Source organism: Pseudochaenichthys georgianus, chromosome 13 (genome assembly GCF_902827115.2).
Source record: "Pseudochaenichthys georgianus chromosome 13, fPseGeo1.2, whole genome shotgun sequence".
In the NCBI taxonomy this organism is placed as follows: domain Eukaryota; kingdom Metazoa; phylum Chordata; class Actinopteri; order Perciformes; family Channichthyidae; genus Pseudochaenichthys; species Pseudochaenichthys georgianus.
In genome coordinates this window covers 11109971-11131179 of record NC_047515.1, presented here as the reverse complement: position 1 = coordinate 11131179, position 21209 = coordinate 11109971, and the positions used below count along the sequence as shown (strand labels likewise).

General features: G+C 40.4%; 1 protein-coding gene across 2 annotated transcripts in view; it reads left to right on the top strand.

Annotated features, from left to right (window-relative positions):
* The first annotated feature begins 12980 nt into the window (after positions 1 to 12980).
* phldb1b (pleckstrin homology-like domain, family B, member 1b) overlaps positions 12981 to 21209 on the top strand; it is a 131431-nt gene continuing 123202 nt past the window's right edge. The window contains exon 1 of one of the 2 annotated variants that reach the window (XM_071205330.1): positions 12981 to 13272. In XM_071205330.1, coding sequence (XP_071061431.1) covers positions 13195 to 13272 — 78 coding nt within the window. In that variant the 5' untranslated portion in view covers positions 12981 to 13194. The remainder of the gene's footprint in view (positions 13273 to 21209) is intronic. The other variant, XM_034097025.2, reaches the window with a different exon arrangement.

The following is a 21209-nucleotide window of genomic DNA, read 5'->3' as shown; positions in this document are numbered from 1 at the left end:
CACATGTTGTGTCATCACAGGAACATATGACCTCTACTAAAAGGCTCAGGGCATAAATGTTCCCAAAATGTAACTCTTGACATTGTTGTAATTTACCCTGACACTTACATGGACTGTTTTAGTGTTTATTGGGAGCATGAATGATGATGTTGATTCATAGCAGAGGGAGTTTACTTTTCTTGCAGACAGTGAACAGAAGAAGAGCGACGAAGAGGAGAAGAGTCAGATGCTGGGCTGAGACGCCGAGGCCGGACCAACAGATGGGTAAATGCTGGGAGATGAGGAGCGTTAAAGGGGGGAGGGGGGCTTTAAAGGGTCAGATAGGTTCAAGAGAGCTTAGCAGCAGCCATATTTGGACTGTAAGGTGTTTGTTAGAGGGGGTGGGGGGTGTTAATAGCAGCCCTCCAGTCATAAAAAGAGGGTGTGTCTGTTTTACGAATGAATGAGCAGGCTGATTAGCTTTGTGAAGGGTCTCAGAGGAGGGAGGGGGTGAGGGAAGAGGGAGAGCAGGGCCACACTGGAGCAGACACTGTTGTCTCTGGCGTTAAACACACAGTCAGTCAGCGGGCAGACACACCACACTGCGGAGATCACCGTCACTCACTTTGAATGTTTTTACTGGGTTTGGATTGAGAGGGTCGACTGATTTTTTTTTAAAGGCAGTCCACACTGATTGGATTAAGCAGTTGGAAAAGTTCAGTGTCGTTTTATTTTCACAGTTTATTCACCTGGATCCAAAGATGATGCTCAAGAAAGTGCGATTTAAGGTAGGAACGTGCTCTTTTTTGTCCTGCTTATTACTTAACACTGAGAAAAGTTTCATGTAATAAAACCCATACTGTTCATGTCTCCACTTGTTATTCAGACATGTGACATTTTATTAGAGAACACTTTCCACATAACACAGCAGTGATCCAACAAATATAAGCTTTGTAAACTTTTCCACTCAGTGTCTGCTCGCTTCTTCCTGGTGAAGTCCTCTGGCTCACAGGAAGTGATGTGTGTTAGGTTTTATCTTGAGACATACATGCTGTTTCTAACTAAACAGAGGAACGAGAAACATCCGGCAGAGAGATACACACTCTGGGGATGTGATAAGGTATTGAGGACAATTACTAGAGCCTGACATCAAAGATAACACATAATAAATACAACTCTGACAGATAAGAACCCTATTTGTTGATTTACTTTTTTGTGATTTATTATGTTTGTCTTATTTTGTTGACATGTTTTTCATTGTTCATATCTTTCATCGTGTCTTCTCTGCAATCTTTTTTTCGCACTTCTTTTACCTTATTGCGCTTTTATTAGTCCTTCCGTCAAAACACATTATAAACTCTGTGCTAATATTAAAACTATTCAGGTACGAAAACTTGTTCACAGTTGGTTTCGGGTGAATAAGCTTCTCAAGTAAATATGAAATATGTGCAATTCTTTCGCAATAAAAAAGAAGAAAATAACAGTAAAGAAAGAATAATAACAATAGTATATCAAATATAATTCAGTTTTGTTTTTTAAAATGATTTCTATGATTATAATTACTATTATCTCTGTATCCTTTTTAACAATAAAAGGACTCAGACTCAGAACTCACCTGTAATCATGGTGCATTGAGTCCTTTGCTTTAAAAAGCCGGTGTGATTTAAGTGTGTGATCAAAGCTGTGTGTGTCCTCAGCAGCGGCCCAGCCTGCAGTTCAAAGGCAGGAGTGTGTGTCGTGACACCAGGGTGATAATTAGAGCTCAGGAACAGGAACAGGAGAAGCTGTAACACCAGCAGCAACCTTAGTAATAAAGATATACTGTTATCACTAATGCAAGTATAAGGGGGACGCTTATTATTTGACATTATTATGTAAATCTCTTTATCTGTATCATTACTTTACGCAAGTTAAACATTTCCTTTTCTTGGTTATCTTGATTTGGTGTTCAGAAACAAACAAATACAGCGTATATCTAAAGTCCCGAATGATCGTCATCACTGATGATAAAATAAAGGTATGAAAAAAAGTAAAAAGTTTAACATTGATGACACGAATCACACTTTTAAAATACAATGCAAAATCCTTATAAAATAGTTTGAACAACTTAACATCAAATGCTCAGTGCCCCTAACAGAGATCCTTTCAGTATTCTTTCCGTAAGTACTAAGCTATGCTAAGAACATAGCACAAAGTACACATTATTAAGTACAAAGCATTGTGTACAAATGACCAGATGAATTGTCACTCTTTCATTATTACAACCAATGTGCTTTACAGAATAAAAGTCCTTTACCGACGTTTACAACACATTTTATCTCTCCCTGTGATCAGATCAAAAACCATACTCAACCAACTGTCGGTCGCTCAAGTAAAACATTTCCCATTGACAACAACATTGTTTCTCCATCTACGTTTTTCATTTCGGGCACTTAGCTGAAAACACTTGCAAGTTTCCACTTTGTTTTTGGAGCACGAGATGATGGTGGGCTGCAGGAGGCCGACCCCCTGCAGGGAACTGTAGCTCATTCATTATGACTGTTAACGATGCAGCCATCAGAATCACGTCATCACTGTCACAACTCTGACAATAGGTTACCATGGAGGACGGTAAGTTTAGATGCTGCGGGACACAGAGGATGAGAGTGAATGGAGGGTCATGCACAGATCATGTTATTTCACTCTCACCTGTTAGGCCAGCTGCTGCTGCTGCTGCCGTCCTCTGAGAGGTGACGCTTTTCCCGAGCAGTGTGTCAAACAGAGTGTGAGGAAGAAGAGTGAAAGGAAACAAGACAAATCAAGACAGAAGTGAAAGGTTGTTCTCTTTAGTTGCCTCAATAAAGGAGCTTTTGTCTTCAGTTTGTTTTTTCAACTGCTTTGATGACACTTGGAAGACCGGAGTTTAATATATTTCAAAGCGTAGCCAATTCACGGTGGATGAAAGCATACTTTTTCTCTTATGAAAATAGCCTTGGTTGCGCTCTCCGAGGGCTGTTATCGTTTTGTTAAAGCATCCCTATTGTGCTTTTTAGGGTTTTCCCTTTCCTGTGGTGTTTTATATAGGTTTATGTAAATGGTCTGCCAAGGCTAAAATCCCAACGTTCCCTCCAGCCTTGAACGCCTCCATTGGACTCCTTTGTTTACTTCCGCAACATAGTGACATCAATATGTAACATTTGTGCTTCTCTTGGCTAGCGCCCCAACACATTGTACGTGATAGGCTAAGGGGCGGGACATCCCTAAGTGGTTGACCAATCGCAACAGAGCTAACCAATCAGAGCAGACTGGGCTCTGGTTTCAGACAGAGGGGGAAAAGAGGTGCTGCAGTAAAGGCAGTATGAGAACAATTAAACATGTTTTGAACATTAAAGCATGGAATCATGTCACAGTAGACAGAGGCACTAAATACTAATATGAACCTGAAAATGATATGATATTTAGATTAGGTGATATCATTGATCAGATAAACCTGTATTTTGGAATATATGTATACATGATAAGATGGTGCAGAAGAGTTGTCCTACTGTATGTTCACTTATCAACTTAGAGTTGGGAGAAAAAGCAAGTCACATTCAGCAGTGCCTCCTGCACAGTAGTGGGTTGAGAAGTTCTGTCTAAGGAACCAACACTGACTTTTACACATGGGTGGATTGCAAGATAACGGGCCCCTGGGCACAGACATGTTAGCGGCCCCTCACTCTGTCTACATATACAAGACACCTACGATTAAATATCGCAAGTTAGATGCTGCGTATCACAGTGCACTGAGATTTTTGACAAATTGTAAAGCACTTCCGCATCACTGTACCCTGTATACCAAGGCGGTTTTGCCATCACTTACTGTACGGAGGCTCAGTCACTGGTACTTTTTCATTTACAAAGCCATGTTGGATAAACTACCATCTTATGTCTGCTCCCTGATCTCTCTGCGAATTGAAAGTACTTATTGCCTGAGATCGCATGCTGTGGTTTTATTAAATGTGCCAAGTGCTAGGACTGTCTTAGGGAAGAAAGCTTTTAGATGTGCAGCTCCACTAACATGGAACAGTCTGCAAAAAGAATGGAACATTACCAAGCTAGTACCACTACATGTTTTTAAAGCTCGGTTGGATGCTACAAAATCAGATGCTGTTGGTACCTGTACATGTGGTTAAATATGTAAATTGTAATCCCTGTACATTGTGCTGTATGATGTCCTTTTGTTGTTCTGTTGTTTATGTTTGTATGTCTTCTTGTGGAACCTACTGCTGCAGGACTCCCTTGAAAAAGAGATCATTGATCTCAATGGGATTTTACCTGGATAAATAAAGGTTTTGAATTGAATTGAATGAAATAGTTTACTTTTAGTCATTTTAAGTATCTTTGTCATTAATCTATTTGTAATAATTGTACATCTTTTTGTGGTAGTTTTGTAATCATTTTGCAATTTTACCCTCAGATTTCCGGGGTCTCTTTGTGGTAATTTTGTTATTTTAGATTTTCATGTAGTAATTTTGCGATGTGTTTGTGCCTCTTTGTAGTCAATTGCATTTCTGTGATGACTTTCATAAAACAATGTATTACAATTGATCCTTTTCATGGTATCTAAATGAAATATTTACATGCATTTATGAAAGGCATGTCTGTTGTATCCTTCATTCTCACGCAAGGCAAAGTCCCTTGAAAGGACACCGAAGCGAAGTAAGGCCTTAAAACAAAAAACGGACTTTTTCTAGATTAACTCTTAAATCATGTCACAAGCACGGAACACTTTCAATTGCAAAACTAAAAAGGTTTCCTGAAACTTACAAGTTGATTTCTTTCTAAATTGGCTTATGAAGTGAAGTGAGCGTGGATCTTGAGTGTCAGGCAGAATGTATGAGGGGGGTGTGAGGAGAGTAACAAACAAAGGTCCATCAATCCTGTGACTTGGCTACTTATCAGAAACTCGTGAAGTTGCTTACACTGCGCACAAATGCCCAATCAGAGCTCTGGTACATGTATTTCTAGCATCACATAGCCTTTGCAAATGGTTGTTTGGAGCACCATAACCTACATTAGAACCATGCAGGCATGGATTATACTTTTCTGTTTACTTTACGAAGGAACCATGTTGTGCTATTATGTCTACCTGTCTGTATTAAGAGCAGAGAGAGACAGAGAGGATCTTGGGTGAAATCTATACCTGTGTGTGGAAATTCCTCAGTGTGAGCGTTCAAACAGCAGCAGGTCAGCAGCTCTTTGTTTGTCTCTCCTCGCACCCCCTCATACATTCTGTCTGACTCTCAACATCCACACTCAGTTCACTTCCTGAAACCAAGATCTGTCGAAAAAACCATCTAAAATAACCATTCTTATGTGACCTGGGAATTTGTGGGATCATGGGAATGTGTGTCTACTACACAATTGTAGAATTTCCTTAGGTTGAAAAAATTGTTGAAAAGATTACTCAACTCAACAATAAATATCACATAGGTCTTTGTTTTGAGACGTTTTAAAAGCGAAAATAGTCCCATATTATACCTTCATTAAAGAAACAGTGTCTCTTATGCACATCAAATGCTATAATCTTTGCAGAAAATAAAGTCATTTAGTTTAATCTAAATAGTTTATTATCAAACGTTTATTGAAAGTAAATGCCATATGTGTTACCACTGATTTCTCCTGAGTGTTGAAGCAGGTCACAGGATCAACAGTAGGTGGCACTAGAGTCCTTCTGTTCCCCTGCTCTCTGTCTCAAACACCACCATAAAGAAAATGCCTGCAGCTAAACTCAGTAATCCGTCAGAACAGCAGCACTCCCAGACGGTTGTCTCCATAAATCCCTGCTGGCCGTCGTGAAAACACGCGAACAACATGTCAAGTTGAGAGATGGAGCATGACATGCAGATTGACGTGGAAGTTATTGTAGGAATCCTCAGTCACTCGGTGATAGTGTTGTTCAATGAGCTGTTTCTGTGGTGGCACACAACAGAGCCGCAGCTACCTTCAGCATGGCCCCGGGGCCCGGGTGCAACATGTGGGAGTCTGATCCCCCACCCGTCAACTGCAAGCACATCCTTGCAAAAAATGATGACCCACTTCCTTCAAAAATCTTTACATTCCTCCCCCCCCTGCCGGCCCTGAATCGCTGGGTAGTTGAATGTGCATCCCGCGCAGATACGTCCGAGCTTTTTGTTGCCTGAGTGAGATACTCCAATCATCTCAAAGGATCAAGTCAGCGCCCATCGAGGGGCTTTGATGTTCATAATGAGCGTTTCCCTCAGCTCAGCCCTGCAGCGCTGCACACTGTATGTTTCTATAAAGGACCTGAATGGCTGCGTGGGTGCTGGTGTGGAGTATGGGGAGGAGGGGAGCAGAGCCAAATATGCTTTTCATTAAAGATGAAAGGAGAGAGAGCTTTTACTGTCTCTGACGTCTGTTTATGCTAAGTGAAAGGGTGTGTGTGTGTGTGTGTGTGTGTGTGTGTGTGTGTGTGTGTGTGTGTGTGTGTGTGTGTGTGTGTGTGTGTGTGTGTGTGTGTGTGTGTGTGTGTGTGTGTGTGTGTGTGTGTGTGTGTGTGTGTGTGTGTGTGTGTGTGTGTGTGTGTGTGTTCACATAAAAGATAAATGTACCTTTGACCCCCGGTGGTTTACCTGCAAGCTGGTCACACTGCATGTCTGGTGCTTTTTTACCGCTCCAACAAGGAAATTTGAGGCGTATTGCCGTGTCATGTTGCTTATCGTCTCTGCATGCAGACACATCCATACAAAGGACACTTCAAAGATGCACTTGTTGCTTCTTTTTGTACATTCCCTGCATGATTTCTTTAGTTGCTTAAGGCAATCTTGTTGTTGCGGGATGAATACTGTGATGTGACACTGTCAGACTGCCTTGATTTAAGTTCATAGTTGAATAATTCATTTATAATTGTGTCAGCTCTTTGATTTTGTATTAGTGTTAGTCCTGTGTTAAATGTCCATTAACCCATGAGATGTGTTCTAGTCTCTTGTGAAACCAAAAGCTACATTTTGGTTTTGTTTATGTCATGTGATGTCATGTCTCTGAGTCACCATGACCGTAAATCCAAAGTTTATTTCAACCCAAACCGTGATCCTTTTTCTAAAACTAACCAAGTGGTGTTGCTTCGCTGAACCTCTGAACCGGGAATTGGATTGTTGAATTTCAAAATGGAACCTGGAATTGCAATGTGGAATTGGAACATGGCCTTGGAATAATAAATTGGATATGAAGCCTGGATTGGGAACCTGAACTCGTCCTATGTCTTTAGCACAAACTGCCAGCTGAGAAATCCAATTTGAATTTATAGATCTACCTCCATATTTGAAATGTGGAATTGAAACCTAGAATTGGAACCTGGTCATTGGAATGTGGAATTGCAAATGGATGTCAAATTGTAACCAGGAATTGGGATTAGAAAATTGACTTAAATGTGGAATTGGAACCCTGAATTGGATTAGAAATGGAACCTGGAGTTTGAATGTTAAACATAACCGGGAATTGGGCCACTGAGTCACATGACCTTATGGCCAAAGTTTATTTTAACCCAAACCATAATCTTTTTCCTTAAACTAGCCAAATTGTTTTTGTATGTTTACTAACTGCAACGCAAGGGCCAATAAAACAAAGGGACACTCTTCCAATGCACACACCAGCCAGGGCGTAAAGTCAGGGTATTAATGGCCCACTCCCTGCTTCGTATCCCATACCTCTGACCCTCTTGCTCGGAACATGGCATCTTTGAACTCAACCCTCATTCTAGGTTTAACTGCACACATGTTCATTTTCGTGCATCTTGCAAGGCTGTGACGCTAATCTGGTGAAAAGATCTGCTGGCAGAAACATGAACCCCACAGCAAAGCACTATAAAAGTATGGTTTATTGATATCAATAGGAATCAAAGTATATTTTCAATAGAAGTGTGAACCAGCCACTATATCCTGTTGATGAAATACATAAATACTGATGCTATAGGAAGAACAGGAGTCATGCATTGTTGTAACTTTGCTAAACAATTGGAAATGGTGGTCAGACATTGCAGTAGTGATTAACAATGCTATTGCAGCAGCTGTCTGTCCTGATGTGGAAACACAGCTATATGCCGATGACACTGTGATATATGTGCATGCCAATACAAAGCAAAAGGCTGCTGATAAACTGACCTCAGCTTTAGTGCTGATCACTAGCTGGCTACACCGATCCTGTCTTCATCTTAATGTCAACAAAACAGTAGGAATGTTTTTCACAAAAAGAAAATGCAACATTGTGTCCAATATAAGCATCTCAGGTGAACATATTAACATTGTGCCTCAGGTTAAGTACCTTGGAATCATTATTGACTCTAATTTAACATTCAAAACACAAGTCAAAGTTAGCCTAGCAAATTTTAAATACATTAGAAACACAATGACATTGCATTCTGCCAAATGATACATGAATGCCATGACCATGTCACATCTTACATACTGTCTCACAAGCTGGGGGCAAACTAACAGCTCCACACTGAAGCCACTAGCAACCCTGTACAAGCAAACCCTCAAAGTACTGGACCGGAAACCTAACCGCTCCCATCACTGTACCATCCTCAACAAGCATAACATCCTGAGTTGGGAAGATTTAATAAAGTATAGGAACATCGTTCTGGTTTACTAAGTCCTGTACAATACAGCCCCTCCACCTCTTAGCTCATTGGTTACTCAACGTAACAACACCAGACGGACCACACGTGGCGACCTATCAGTCCCATTCAGGAAGAGTACTTTTGGCCAGTCATCATTCTCGGTCACAGCAATACAAAACTGGAATTCTCTACCCACTCAAATCAAAGACATACATGTACATACCACCTTCACAGCTCACTTAAAAACATGGTTCACTGAGAACTACACCTGTCTGTGTTGAGTATGGTGTGAGTGCTACATGTTGTGTTACATGTTGTGATCATGGATGTTGCCCCTCGTTTCTGTTATGTGATGTGCTATATGTGACATGTGCTGTATGTAGTAACGTGTGTTGTTTATTGTTCTCTTTTATCCTCTCTTATCCTTTCGCCTGTATCTACTTGTCTTTCATCCTTTTTATTTTATTTTATATTTTTTTTACAACTAATGCTGTTAATATATTGTGATTTTAAGGGTGTCTATTACCATCTGGACAACAGCTGGAAATTAGCCATGTCGGCTAAAGCTGCTCCATTTACTGTTTTTGTGACAGTTCATCGATGGAGACTGTCCACGACACTATAAATAAATTAACTAAATCATCTGTGCATTTTAAAGTGTCTGCTAAGGAGACTACTTACTTCCCAGCAGCTGCCATAACTACATCAGTTTGACTACGCCAGCCAGTCTTTGGTTGGGATGTTTTTCTCTGGTACAGCCCAGCTGTGTTATTTAGGCTGACAGAGAATGAGTATACTTTATTTAAATCATGATGAATCCCACCCAGCCTTTTAGGAATGTTCCGCATTTACAGTTTGTCATATAATTGAAAAAGAAGCTTTTCCAGATAGGGACATTTGCAGAACAACACATATACACACAGTGGTTTCAGCTGGAATTCAGGCTTTATGATATTATAGTGGAGACACTCTGGACCCAGATAAGAGGTAGGTTAGTGAGGAACCACTTTGATGAGAGTATGCATCTCTCCTTGGCTTCACAAAGTACTGAAGATTCTGAAAGACATTCTTACTTTAGCCCTTTTTGAAGCTACTGTATGTGAATCCGTTTTTTTAGTATTGTGACAGTTTGATTTTACTTTTGTGTATCCATAACTCTGCAGAGTACACTCTGTTACATTGTGGATGTATATATTTGTGTGGCCCCATCCTTGAAATTGACTCTCTAAGGACATCATATTCTATATATGTCGATTTTCTATAGCATAAAGCCAACATAGGGGTCACAGTCAATAACATCTGCAAATGTTCTCTGATGGCAACAATCACATAAAACGTATGCGATCAATTCTTTAGTAACCCACAACATCCTGAACACACTAAATATTTGTATTCGTTTTTCTCCCACTGGTCCTGCCCTCAGCCCATAGACTTTTCATTGTGATGACGTCACAGATTATCAGAGTGGTAACTGACTGTAGAGTGTCCTTCAAAGGTGTAAAAGACCTCTTTTATAATGAACTATGGAAAAATACTTTTTGAGCCACAGGGGGTTTATCATTGCAATACCATTAGCTGGGAGACTTCTGTTCTGAAAACTAGTTTGGTTTCGTACCTAAGGGAAACAACTTCTACAGTTGTTTTAACCTTAACCATGATATTTTTCCAAACCTTACCTAGTAGTTTGGTTGCACAAACAGGGTTAGCACTGCATGGGCTTGCACATACTGATCGCTCCTGTTGCTAGACATCCATAGAAAGACGCTGGAAGATTCCCTAATAACTTTTCACAAGACATTATACGAGCAGAGGATACATTGCACAGGGACATGCAACATCCTCCAGTGTATAGTCTCTTGTCAAAACTCTCAAATCTAATGTGACTCACAAACAGGTGACACATAAAAAAATATATATGTTAGGTAGACTAACATTACAGAGGATGTCTTCATACAGGGCACAGAGTAGATGATGTAGTTGGATCAGTTTGTAACTTGTGTAAATCATATTCATGCATAGTCAATATTGTCAACCCACCTGAGTGATGTGCAGCGCTCTACACCACCATCAATATAACAACAACTTAGGTCTTTTGAGTACCTGCATATTTTCATGTTCTTTTACACATGTACAAATGTTGATAGTTGTGCACTTCAATACTAATTCCAAACCCTACATTTAATGTCTTTAAAGGGGACCTATTCTGCAAAATCCACTTTTTCATGTCTCTTCTACATCAACTCTGTGTAAAGAGATTCTGAAAGTTTCAGGAAAAAAAATTCGCTCACTTTTTGTCCTGATCCATTTCTATAAAAACCTGTCTGAAAATGAGCTGATCAGATTTTGGCCACTTTATGATGTCATAACGATTTTTGGCTTGTGTAACCATTAGCCAATCACCCCCCCCCCCCCCCCCCTTATCACCTGAATCTCCTCCTAGAGCACCATTGTGTTCTTTTTAGGGATGCACGATAATTATCGGTCCGATATTAGGAATTATGACGTCATCCCGATAAACCCGATACCAGTATTAATAGCCCCGATAATATAAAATATATTTTTTGGGTAAAAAAAAAGAAAAAAATACTGCGGTGTGGGTGGATTGGGATGAGGGGCGCTTGTTTTTCACTCGGCTCCTCCCGTGTTGCCAGTACTGTGGTATTAGTGGTTTAGGAAGAGGGGAGTTCTTCACAAATCCAGCGCTCCCTAATACTTCGAACCTGATCAGTCACCTGAAACATCGCCATCGCTACGATGGTGTGTTAAAAGCGTACGAAGACAATAATACAATACAAAGTGTGTGTGTGTGTGTGTGTGTGTGTGTGTGTGTGTGTGTGCGTGTGTGCAGTTGTGGCAAAATGTCGCTCCTCTGTTTTCATTTAAACAGCTCCTTATATCCGTTAGCACAGCTAGCTAGCACCAGATGCTAACAACAACAATGCAAGTAAGGTCTCTCTCTCGCTCTCTCGGGCCACACATACACACACCCTCCCGGTCCTCCAGATGGCCAGTCGGTGCCTGCCGGTGAGCGTGGAAGTGTGGTCTGCCACAAGCGGGCGGCAGGAGCGGGGCTGTCAGCATCAGCTTGTAGATGGTATTTTAAACTCGATGCGCTCTGAAACTACGGGGCGGCCAAGGAAAAAAAATACACATGCGTTAAAATAATTAATGGCGTAAAAATTGTTTTTATTATCGGTATCGGTCTTGAGAAGCAGGAAGTTATCGGTATCGGTATCGGTTTCAAAAAACCAATATCGTGCATCCCTAACTTCTTTTTAACCAAATATCTCTCAGAGGGGCGTGGGGAGTGGCTCCTTATTTTCATCTAAAATAACAGACACAGAATCAGCACTTTTGAACCAGGGCTGAAACAGAGGGGATTATGGGTAATGCTGCAATGATCTCTTTGGTATTTGGAGCCAAACACTTCAGAGACATGTTTTGTATATATCTGAGACCTATAATATATTGATGAAAAACAGTATAATAGGGAAACCTTAAATTATACATGTACTTGGAGTAGCATGTAACTTGGAACAGAATGTAAATTAGAATATTTCATCTTTTTTTTATTGATTTTCACTTATATCAAAACAGAACAGGGCACATGAAAATGCAGATGTGTGATTACATTTGTACCACAAATCAAAATGTCATTACAGTACATATAATGTGCAAGCATATATACACGCACATACAAATATATATATATACATATACACACCCACAGAGATGCACTTAAATAAATAAAATTAAAATAAACAGTAAATAAAAGGGTCGGGGGGGGGGGGGAGTCATGCAGTCAGACTGGCACAGGGGAGTTTGTTAAAATAGTCCAGGAAAGGCTGCCAGAGCTAGTATTTGTTAACACATGGCTACGATACCTCAGCTCGTAAATTAGAATAAACCAGCGTAGAATCGACCTCACGCTGGTGAGTTGAACATGTAGGAAAATATGACTCACAGTAGTTCCAGTGTGAGAGAATAAATGCACTTGTTTCCACTCTTTTTCACGACCTTGTTTACCTTCCAGTCATGTTTAAGGTGAACATTTCTGCAGCTATTCATGAACAACACAGCACTTCTTTATCCAAAAGAATGAGCGCCTTGTGTCAGCGTGTTGGGGCGAGGCTGACCGGACAGGAACACCTCAGAGAGAGAGGGAGAGAGAGGCGTGTGTGTGTGTGTGATGGCAAGAAAGAGAAAGGGAGTGAAAGAGAGAGAGGGAGGGGACTAGCAGCAGCAGACAGTGTGTGTCAGCAGCCACATGGCTTTAGCCCAGTGTGTGTTATGACAGCGAGAGACAGTGTGTGTGTGTGTGTGTGTGTGTGTGTGTGTGTGTGTGTGTGTGTGTGTGTGTGTGTGTGTGTGTGTGTGTGTGTGTGTGTGTGTGTGTGTGTGTGTGTGTGTGTGTGTGTGTGTGTGTGTGTGTGTGTGTGTGTGTGTGTGTGTGTGTGTGTATATGTGTGTTCAGAAGAGGCAGTGAGTGAGAGACCCTTACGACAAAACAGAGAGAGAGGAGGGGGGAACACAACAAAGAAAGGAGCTTCCTCTTTGGATCCTAGTCAGAGTTTTGTATTTTTCTCTGCAGCAGTTTATGCACCCATCTCGTCTTTATGAGCAGCAGCAGTGTGTTTAGTGCTGTGGTGTTACTGGACCGCCCCACCCAACACACCCACCCACCACTCCATCAGGTAAAGTAGACACTTGACACATTTCATATAAAAAGGCAGAAGCTTCTCATAATGTCAAACAGAACCAAATGTTACAGAATAGGCACATCAAAATGAGTTTCTGTGATACATTTTTGAATAACAATTACTCAATTAATACGTTACTAACGCTTGATAAGTTATGGAGGTGGCTAATGTGCTGTACTTTTTTTATCCTATTGTATTTTTGCCCTAGTTAGAGTGACATTTGGTTATGTTGTCCAGTGGTTTGATACAGTGTAATAACTATGAGTGCTACTACTATCATTGACTAAATACATGAGGTCATGAGAATAGGGTTGGTAGTTTTGATTGGAGGACGTACAGTATATGAAATGTTCCATACCCATACTGCATACTGTATGTGTTTTTACTATGATAAACCAAGAATGTATCCATAAACCTTAAAAATAACCATGCTGCTTATATTAATCAGAAATCATCCATATAAGACTAGCATTGTATTTGTCCTGGGTGGGATCTTCTGGATGTTTCTTCAGTATGTCCTTTGTTATCAGTAGCAGACACAATAGTGTAGGCTGTGCTGGTCAGGTGGATTCTGCTCACTGTAATGACGTAGATCGTTGAATTTCAATACAATGTTTGTGATATCAACTTGATGTTAGCATAGTTTTAGCTTGTTATGCTAGCTATGTGAGCAAAATCACGTGTCTGCTTTGTTTGTTAATGTTGATGGTATTACTTTAGAATAACTGATATTCTTATTGATGTTAAATGATGGTGGCATTCATAAGTAGAAATACATTTTTAATCAACACCGGTTCACTTGCAACCAGGAGAAATTAGTTTTAGCAAAACTTTAAAACATCTAATGATTGCTAACATTAGCCACAGTTAGCTAGTTGTCATATTGCATATACAGTAGCAGCTACACCATTTACTGCAATGGTTCTGAAACATTTTCTGAGTGTGGATTTTATTGCTAGAAATGACACCGCTTAGCAGCTCAACTCGGAACTAGCAACAATCCCTTTGCGTTTGGCTAATGCTAATGTAACCTTGTTGTTAAGTTCAAACTTTGTCACATTTTCACTTCCAACAAAATAATTTTCAGAAAATATTTGAGTTATTACAGCTAATCTTTTTTTTTATCTGTAGCCTACATGTAAAAAACAACTTAAAATATGACATATATTTTGTTTCAAATGAAGGACTATGGTCAATTGGAGTATGAGTACTAAAATCTAGGAATCACTGCCAAATTGCATTAAATTGAGATTTGGAACTTTGATTTGATTAAACTTGTCTTATGTTAATTATTTTATAAAACATTACATATTCCCATTTTAAACAATCCATATCCTAATTTTGAATTTAGTCATAAGCACCCTATAATCACTTAACCCTCTTAGCACAGATGGACCTGTTGCTGTACCTGGAGGAAAGACGTTGGAGATTGAAGGGAAAACTGCAAAGCATGGGCATATGAGTGTCAGTCAAATAATCTCTGGCTCTTCCCACCCCCCTGAAACACTGGCTGCTTCATAGGCCGAGTGAGAGAGAGACCCATACAGGGTTCGTTGTTGTTTGAACCTCCCGACCAAAGCAGAGCTGGGCCACATTTTTCGGGCGCTTGGCAGAGAAAACGGCTGTGCAGAGTTCCCAGACCGCAGCAACTCTCCAGCTAGTGATAATAAATCCTTTGTTATGTGAGCTCATTCTGTTGAGAGCATAATCAGGCCAGCACAGAGGCACTCTATCTAGAGCCCCCCCCCCCCCCCCCCCCCTACTCCATCACCCTCAACCCAACACTCAACATCCATCCAGACCCGTTCTCTCACTGGCTCCCCTGTGTTTGCTCCTAATGCCTCCTCTGGGTGCCACTTCTGCTGTTAGCGATACTGTCGACCTTGGATGTCACAGATTTTCCTGGAACGAGACGACCTTGTAGGATTGTAATAAGCTTGTAATTTCAGAGCATTATTGCTGCTTAGTGCAAGAGCCATGGAAAATGAATGAAAAGGAAAATGAGCAATTAGCTGGCAGGTGGTTGGTGCTAAATGTGGAGTAGGAGTCAGAGATACATCAATTGAATTTGCATCAGATGCTCAGTTTCTACATCAGGGTCCGGGTGGAGAATATATATCAGAGTGTGGCACTTTGAGGGATAATTGACCTCCGTGTAAACTGGAGTAGGTGTGAACCACTGATTGGCTTGTGTCCATTCATTTAATGTGACAGTAATTGACTGTTTTCAGCAAAAACTGAGGGCAGGATGAATGTGTGCACTTACCTACAGAATGGACAATATTATTGTTGTGTTGTTATTCGATTCATTTACAAATCTCAGATAAAAGAAATGCAATACAGAGGAGAACTTGGGGGATGATCCGCTTTGATGATGTACCTTGTAATGGTAAAGAATGCACTATTGACTTGATTAAGGTTCTGTTTACAGGTCATTTGATGGGCTGAAAATGTAAAGTTAAGATACTGATAAGTAACTGATTAGATTAAAAGTTTAAACTTAACCTAATTGGTTTTTAACCAACTCTCTGATCACTAACATGAATTGTATAGTGCACTGATTAGTTACATGTAGGTTGAAATGAAATTATTACCTGTTATAAACATTCAGTTTGCACACCGACTTTCTTGTTCAACTTGTCAACGTACCATAACCGCTGTAGTCTTAAGAACAATATTCATTTGCAGTTAAGTATTTTTTACAACAATTCAGATGCGGAATTCACATATTTTGTATTAATATTGGAACAAAATGGAACCTTGGAACATTACTACATGTAATGTGAACAATGTTGCTCATAGTGAGGAGACAATAGAGATTTAGCACCAGACTCAGTTCCTCTAAGCTCTACCAGGAGTTTTAGCTTCTCTCAGCTCATTGTTTGGGTTTTACAGCCAACTGTTAACTGTTTTCGCTTCACCCTCAGCGCTCTTATCAGCCTTGTTTCCAGCTGCAGCTGGTTTGGGAAACAAGTTCTGATACCACACTGTTCCCTACCTGCCCAGCAGCACACAGCAGAGAGAGGTAAAGACTAGCTGGTGAACAAAGTGGAGCATTTAGCACGTCCAAAAGCCTTTTTACTTAAGAAGGTTCCTTTCTGAGTGAAATGATTTTGAAGTATCTAAGTGTCAGCCATGATAAGAGATACTATTCTTTAGCATAGGGTACACTGGAGCATCCTTTACCAAAGCAAATTATAAAAAATGCCGACCAACTATTGCTTGAATTGGAAACATTTGAAATGACACTGATAACATCCACCATTGTATAAATATGCAGCAGTGTAAATGCTGTCAGACTGTCTTTTCCTGAAACCTTACAGATTATCCATCACTTCCTTTAATCACCTAAATTAAACCCATAAAGAAGTGAAGGGGATTGGAAGAGATTAGGGAAATACTTTTCTTTTAACTTATCGACTACAGCCTAAGATTTCCTCTCACGGAACAAAGCAGAGCACAAAGTAGAGTATTGAACTTTCCGCAGGTGAACGTACATGACTCCAAATGTGCGTATTTAAAGTTGCTTTTATATTGATCTTGTACTATGAGCACAATGTTACCACAACAGATGAATATGATCTAAACTACGATAATACAAATCCTTGTTTTACATGTTGAAGGACCTTATTACTAAGATGGAAAGACCCAGTGAGGATGAGGAGCTCAGGGGACAGACATAACTGTATGTCCTCTCATACTGCTCACTTTGTTATTCTCACAAACAGCTGTACAATCTGCCATTCCCACAGCTGCAGCACTACAGCTCTGCACACACACTCAGAGCAGGCAACCAATCAGAACGCCTTTCATCTGCAGACTGGGATATGACCTCTGCAGATTTCTCTCCCTTTCTTTTTCCTCCCCCATCATTTCCTCCCTTCATTGTCTTTGTCTTTTATTTGCTACATGCCTTCGGGCCTGCGATTCATCCCAAAGAAAGACGTCATCATTCTCTCTGCTGCTCACTTCACTTTACTTTCCCCCTTTCTCTGAGAAGCGTTTCTTCTCTCACACGCTGATAGGACTGTCTGGGACACTGGTGGCTTATAATGTGACATGTTACAACATCTAACCAACTGTAAGCCATATGCTGCAGTGGTCTCACACACACACACACACACACACACACACACACACACACACACACACACACACACACACACACACACACACACACACACACACACACACACACACACACACACACACACACACACACACACCCACACGCACCCACAATGTTTTCACTGAGGAGTTGCTATGCCAACAAAGGATTTGGCGGGGAGGCAGCCATCTGGTAAAAGATGATGTCATGGTGTTTTGGCTGCTGCTGCTCACCTGGCCTATTTGGACACACACACACACGCACGCATACGCACGCACACGCACACACACACACACACACACACACACACACACACACACACACACACACACACACACACACACACACACACACACACACACACACACACACACACACACACACACGCACACTGACACTTTCAGTCTGGCTGTTAAGATAGGATTTCAGTTCACACTATCATAACTGAAACCTGGATTTTATTTAAATGTGTTATGTCAACAAATGTCCCACTACTGTATTAGGTTTATTATTTAAAGTTAATATTATTGCTTTCAACTAACCTAGTAAAGTAATGTGAAATCTGTTGTTATAATACATTTAATTTAAGTCAAGGTTTCAGTTTTTCCAGTGCAGATACAGTGCTGATTATGCTAACCGTTGTGTCGTACACTATACAATGAAATACACATTACTAATAACACAGGGATATTGCTAAATCTAACAAGATACTCAATGAAAACATAGAACATCTATTATAATATATTAGTATTGGTTAAGCTATCTCATAGTGTATAAAGTAATTCAATAAAACCCCAACATTGAAGTGATGAATACATAAATGCATCAATAATTTGAATTAAATCATTTTAACATTTCTGGTGCTTGAAATGGCCATTTCGCTGAAGAGTTATTTTACTTTGGGTACTCAATTATTATTTAATGATATATCTTTTGACTTCGACTTTAGTACAAATTTGGAACTTTTACTTGTAACTGAATAATTGTACACTGTATAATTGCTACTTTTACTCAAGTAAATAATATGAGTACTTCTCCCACCCCTGGAACATACAGACAAGAACAATGATTTCCATGCAACCTTACTAACATAAGTGAACCTTTCTCCATCATAGTAACAGGCCAGAGAATGTGTGTATTCAGTAGTGATATGATGCATGTTTTCCAATAGGAAGTACAGTAAGTGTTTCCAGAGGCTGTTGAATGTCCCCACAGTGTAATGAGGCTGAATGACAGGACAATACAAAGAGACACAGAGGGCTGTTTGGTCTGCTCTTTGGATCCCTTTCCATGACTGAAGGGATATCCCACGCTGCCTCCAGCACCCCCCCCTCCCCTCCCCTCCACCTCCCTTCCCTCCCCGTCTTCAACTCCTCCCTGTCACTCCCTTCATAGTTTAGCCCTAACAATGTTCTTTCCTACATAAGCTGGGTGGATGTTGGAAGCATTAAGATATGGACCCTGGATGGATTTGATATCTTACTTTTGGAGGAGTTGACCGTTGCGAATTGCATTGAGCTGGATAGAAGACAGAGAGGGGGGGGTGAGTGACACTGTGAATGTGTACATGAGTGTTGTACATGTTGAAGTAAAAGCTCCTCCTTTAGGGTGGAGGTATGGATGGAAACATGATGTCAGGTTGTTTTGGTGAGAAATGCGCTATTGTTGGTGTAAGTGCCAACCAATAGACAGTACACTCATACTGTGTCTATTGGTTAGCTAATACATTAAACTAGATGGGTGTTTTCAATGCTTGTCAAGTCAGGTTTATATGGTGTAGTTTGATTCACTACATTTATGGTAGAATTGATCACTACTGTATTCTTTGTGTTTAAAAACCTAAGGATGGTAATGAATTTGTTTCTGATCATGAAAACCGACCAACTGAAGTATATAGGTTGCCTTTCATGCGAATGTTGCTTCCTGTCTCCTATGAAAGTTCTCTTTAATACAACAAGACATTCATACAGTGAATTGTGGTAAAACATACGATAATAACGCAGGATAGGCTTGATGGTTGATTAGGGTGCTCCCATGCACCATTGTTGTCCAATTTGGCTGTTGTGTCCAGTGAGGTTGTGTTTGTGTTTTCATCTTACAACTTTAAACCTTTCATGGTGGGTTTTAAGTTCAAGAAAATAAATTGTACAAACTTATTGTGTCAATATTGAGTCCAAACAAATTGTATGGCATCTTCCAAAATGCCAAAGTTGAGGCTTGAAGACAGTAGTCCACAAACCAATAGGTGACGTCACCATGGCTACCTCCACTTCTTATATACAATCAATCAGTATGGAAGCAACTTGTAAACTGTTAAACCAAAGAGTGTGTCTTTTCCCTCTTGGACTGTTTTATTTTCAGACTTTTTGAAGGTTAAAGAGCATCATATTTATATTGGAAACCCATTGGAGGTTCTTGACTTTTAAGGGAGGAATATGCAAACCATTGTCAAAAGTATACTAAGGTATATTTTGCACTAAAGCTGCAAATATTTAATATTGTTGAAGTAATTGCTGAAAAAACCCTTTTAAACCAAGTTCCTCTTGCTAGCTTTTCCAGAGCTTTCGATCCCATAACAAAGTGTATGGTCTTCATCAATTCCTGGAGTTCAAAAGGTTGTGATGGAGATTGATCTGCTGATATAAGAGCTCTGAAGCTAACACATGAGTTAAGTGAGTTATAACACTAAGGCGGAAAAGCTTTGAAAAATATCCACTTTTAATAAAATCCCAGGTCTTGCAGATCGAGTGAACCTTAGTGTGTCCTGCAGTCCAGCAGCAGGCCTCAGCGTTGGCACTCTCCTCCAGAGGATTACTGCTGTTGAAAGAGCCTCTTTGTCCGCACAAGGCGGGAATGCCTGTCCAGCTCCACGTCTTTGGAAACACTGAGCCAAAAGTCAACGGAACCATTGAGTAACCCGATACCACATTCCCTCTCCCAACGGTTTCCCTGTTCAATCCCCCTGCTCAAGGTGAAAGTAAAACATGACACTTACTCTTACTAGTGTAAACCAGATGTTTTTCATCTTCAATACTTAGTTAAGGTTGCCCCTGGCAACAGGACACATTTTGTTCCTTTATTTTTCATGAAACTAAATAAATGTATCTTTGCTTTAAATCCTGGGTTTTGGTTTGCTACTGTCTGACAATGAACTGCTGACATTTTAAAGCTGCATCAGTCAGTTTTTGTGAAACTTTGGGTTACTTTATCCTTTGACAATCCCCCCAAAGAAGACTGACCAGGAGTAGCATCTGCCAGCTCCGACCAGATACAGCAACTGCGTCTCTTAAAGAGGACATATTATGCTTATTTTCATGGAGCTCTTGGTTGCGGCAGGTCAAATAGTTGGTACCCGATTTGAACACATGTTTAACAACTTGCACTGTTGTCGTGGGAAAAAGGGTTAGGTTTACTCTGGTTCCACCCTGAATGAAAAGTGTTAATAATAAGTGACCCGCTCGATCGAAATCAGTCGGAAGTCGCAACGGCTCATTTCAAAATAAACGTGGATTTACGTAAAAAACTATTTTTTCGGGGTTCGGGTGTTTTGTTTGATTTTAAACAAACAAAGTCTTGGCTTTCAGAATATGAAACTTTTATTTCCAAAATCCCACGATAAATACATTTTTGAAGCTTGTAAAGGGACGAAGACAGGCACCTCTCACTCGCAATCTGCTCTTCCGCAGCGCCGCCCCCCTCCCTCCGGCTGACATTATGAATGTACACGTATAGTAATCATAGAGCATATAGAGACATAGAGAATATTGATAGGAATACAACTGGAAGGTTTGGTGTATGTACTGTAAGTGCTACAGAAGTGGAC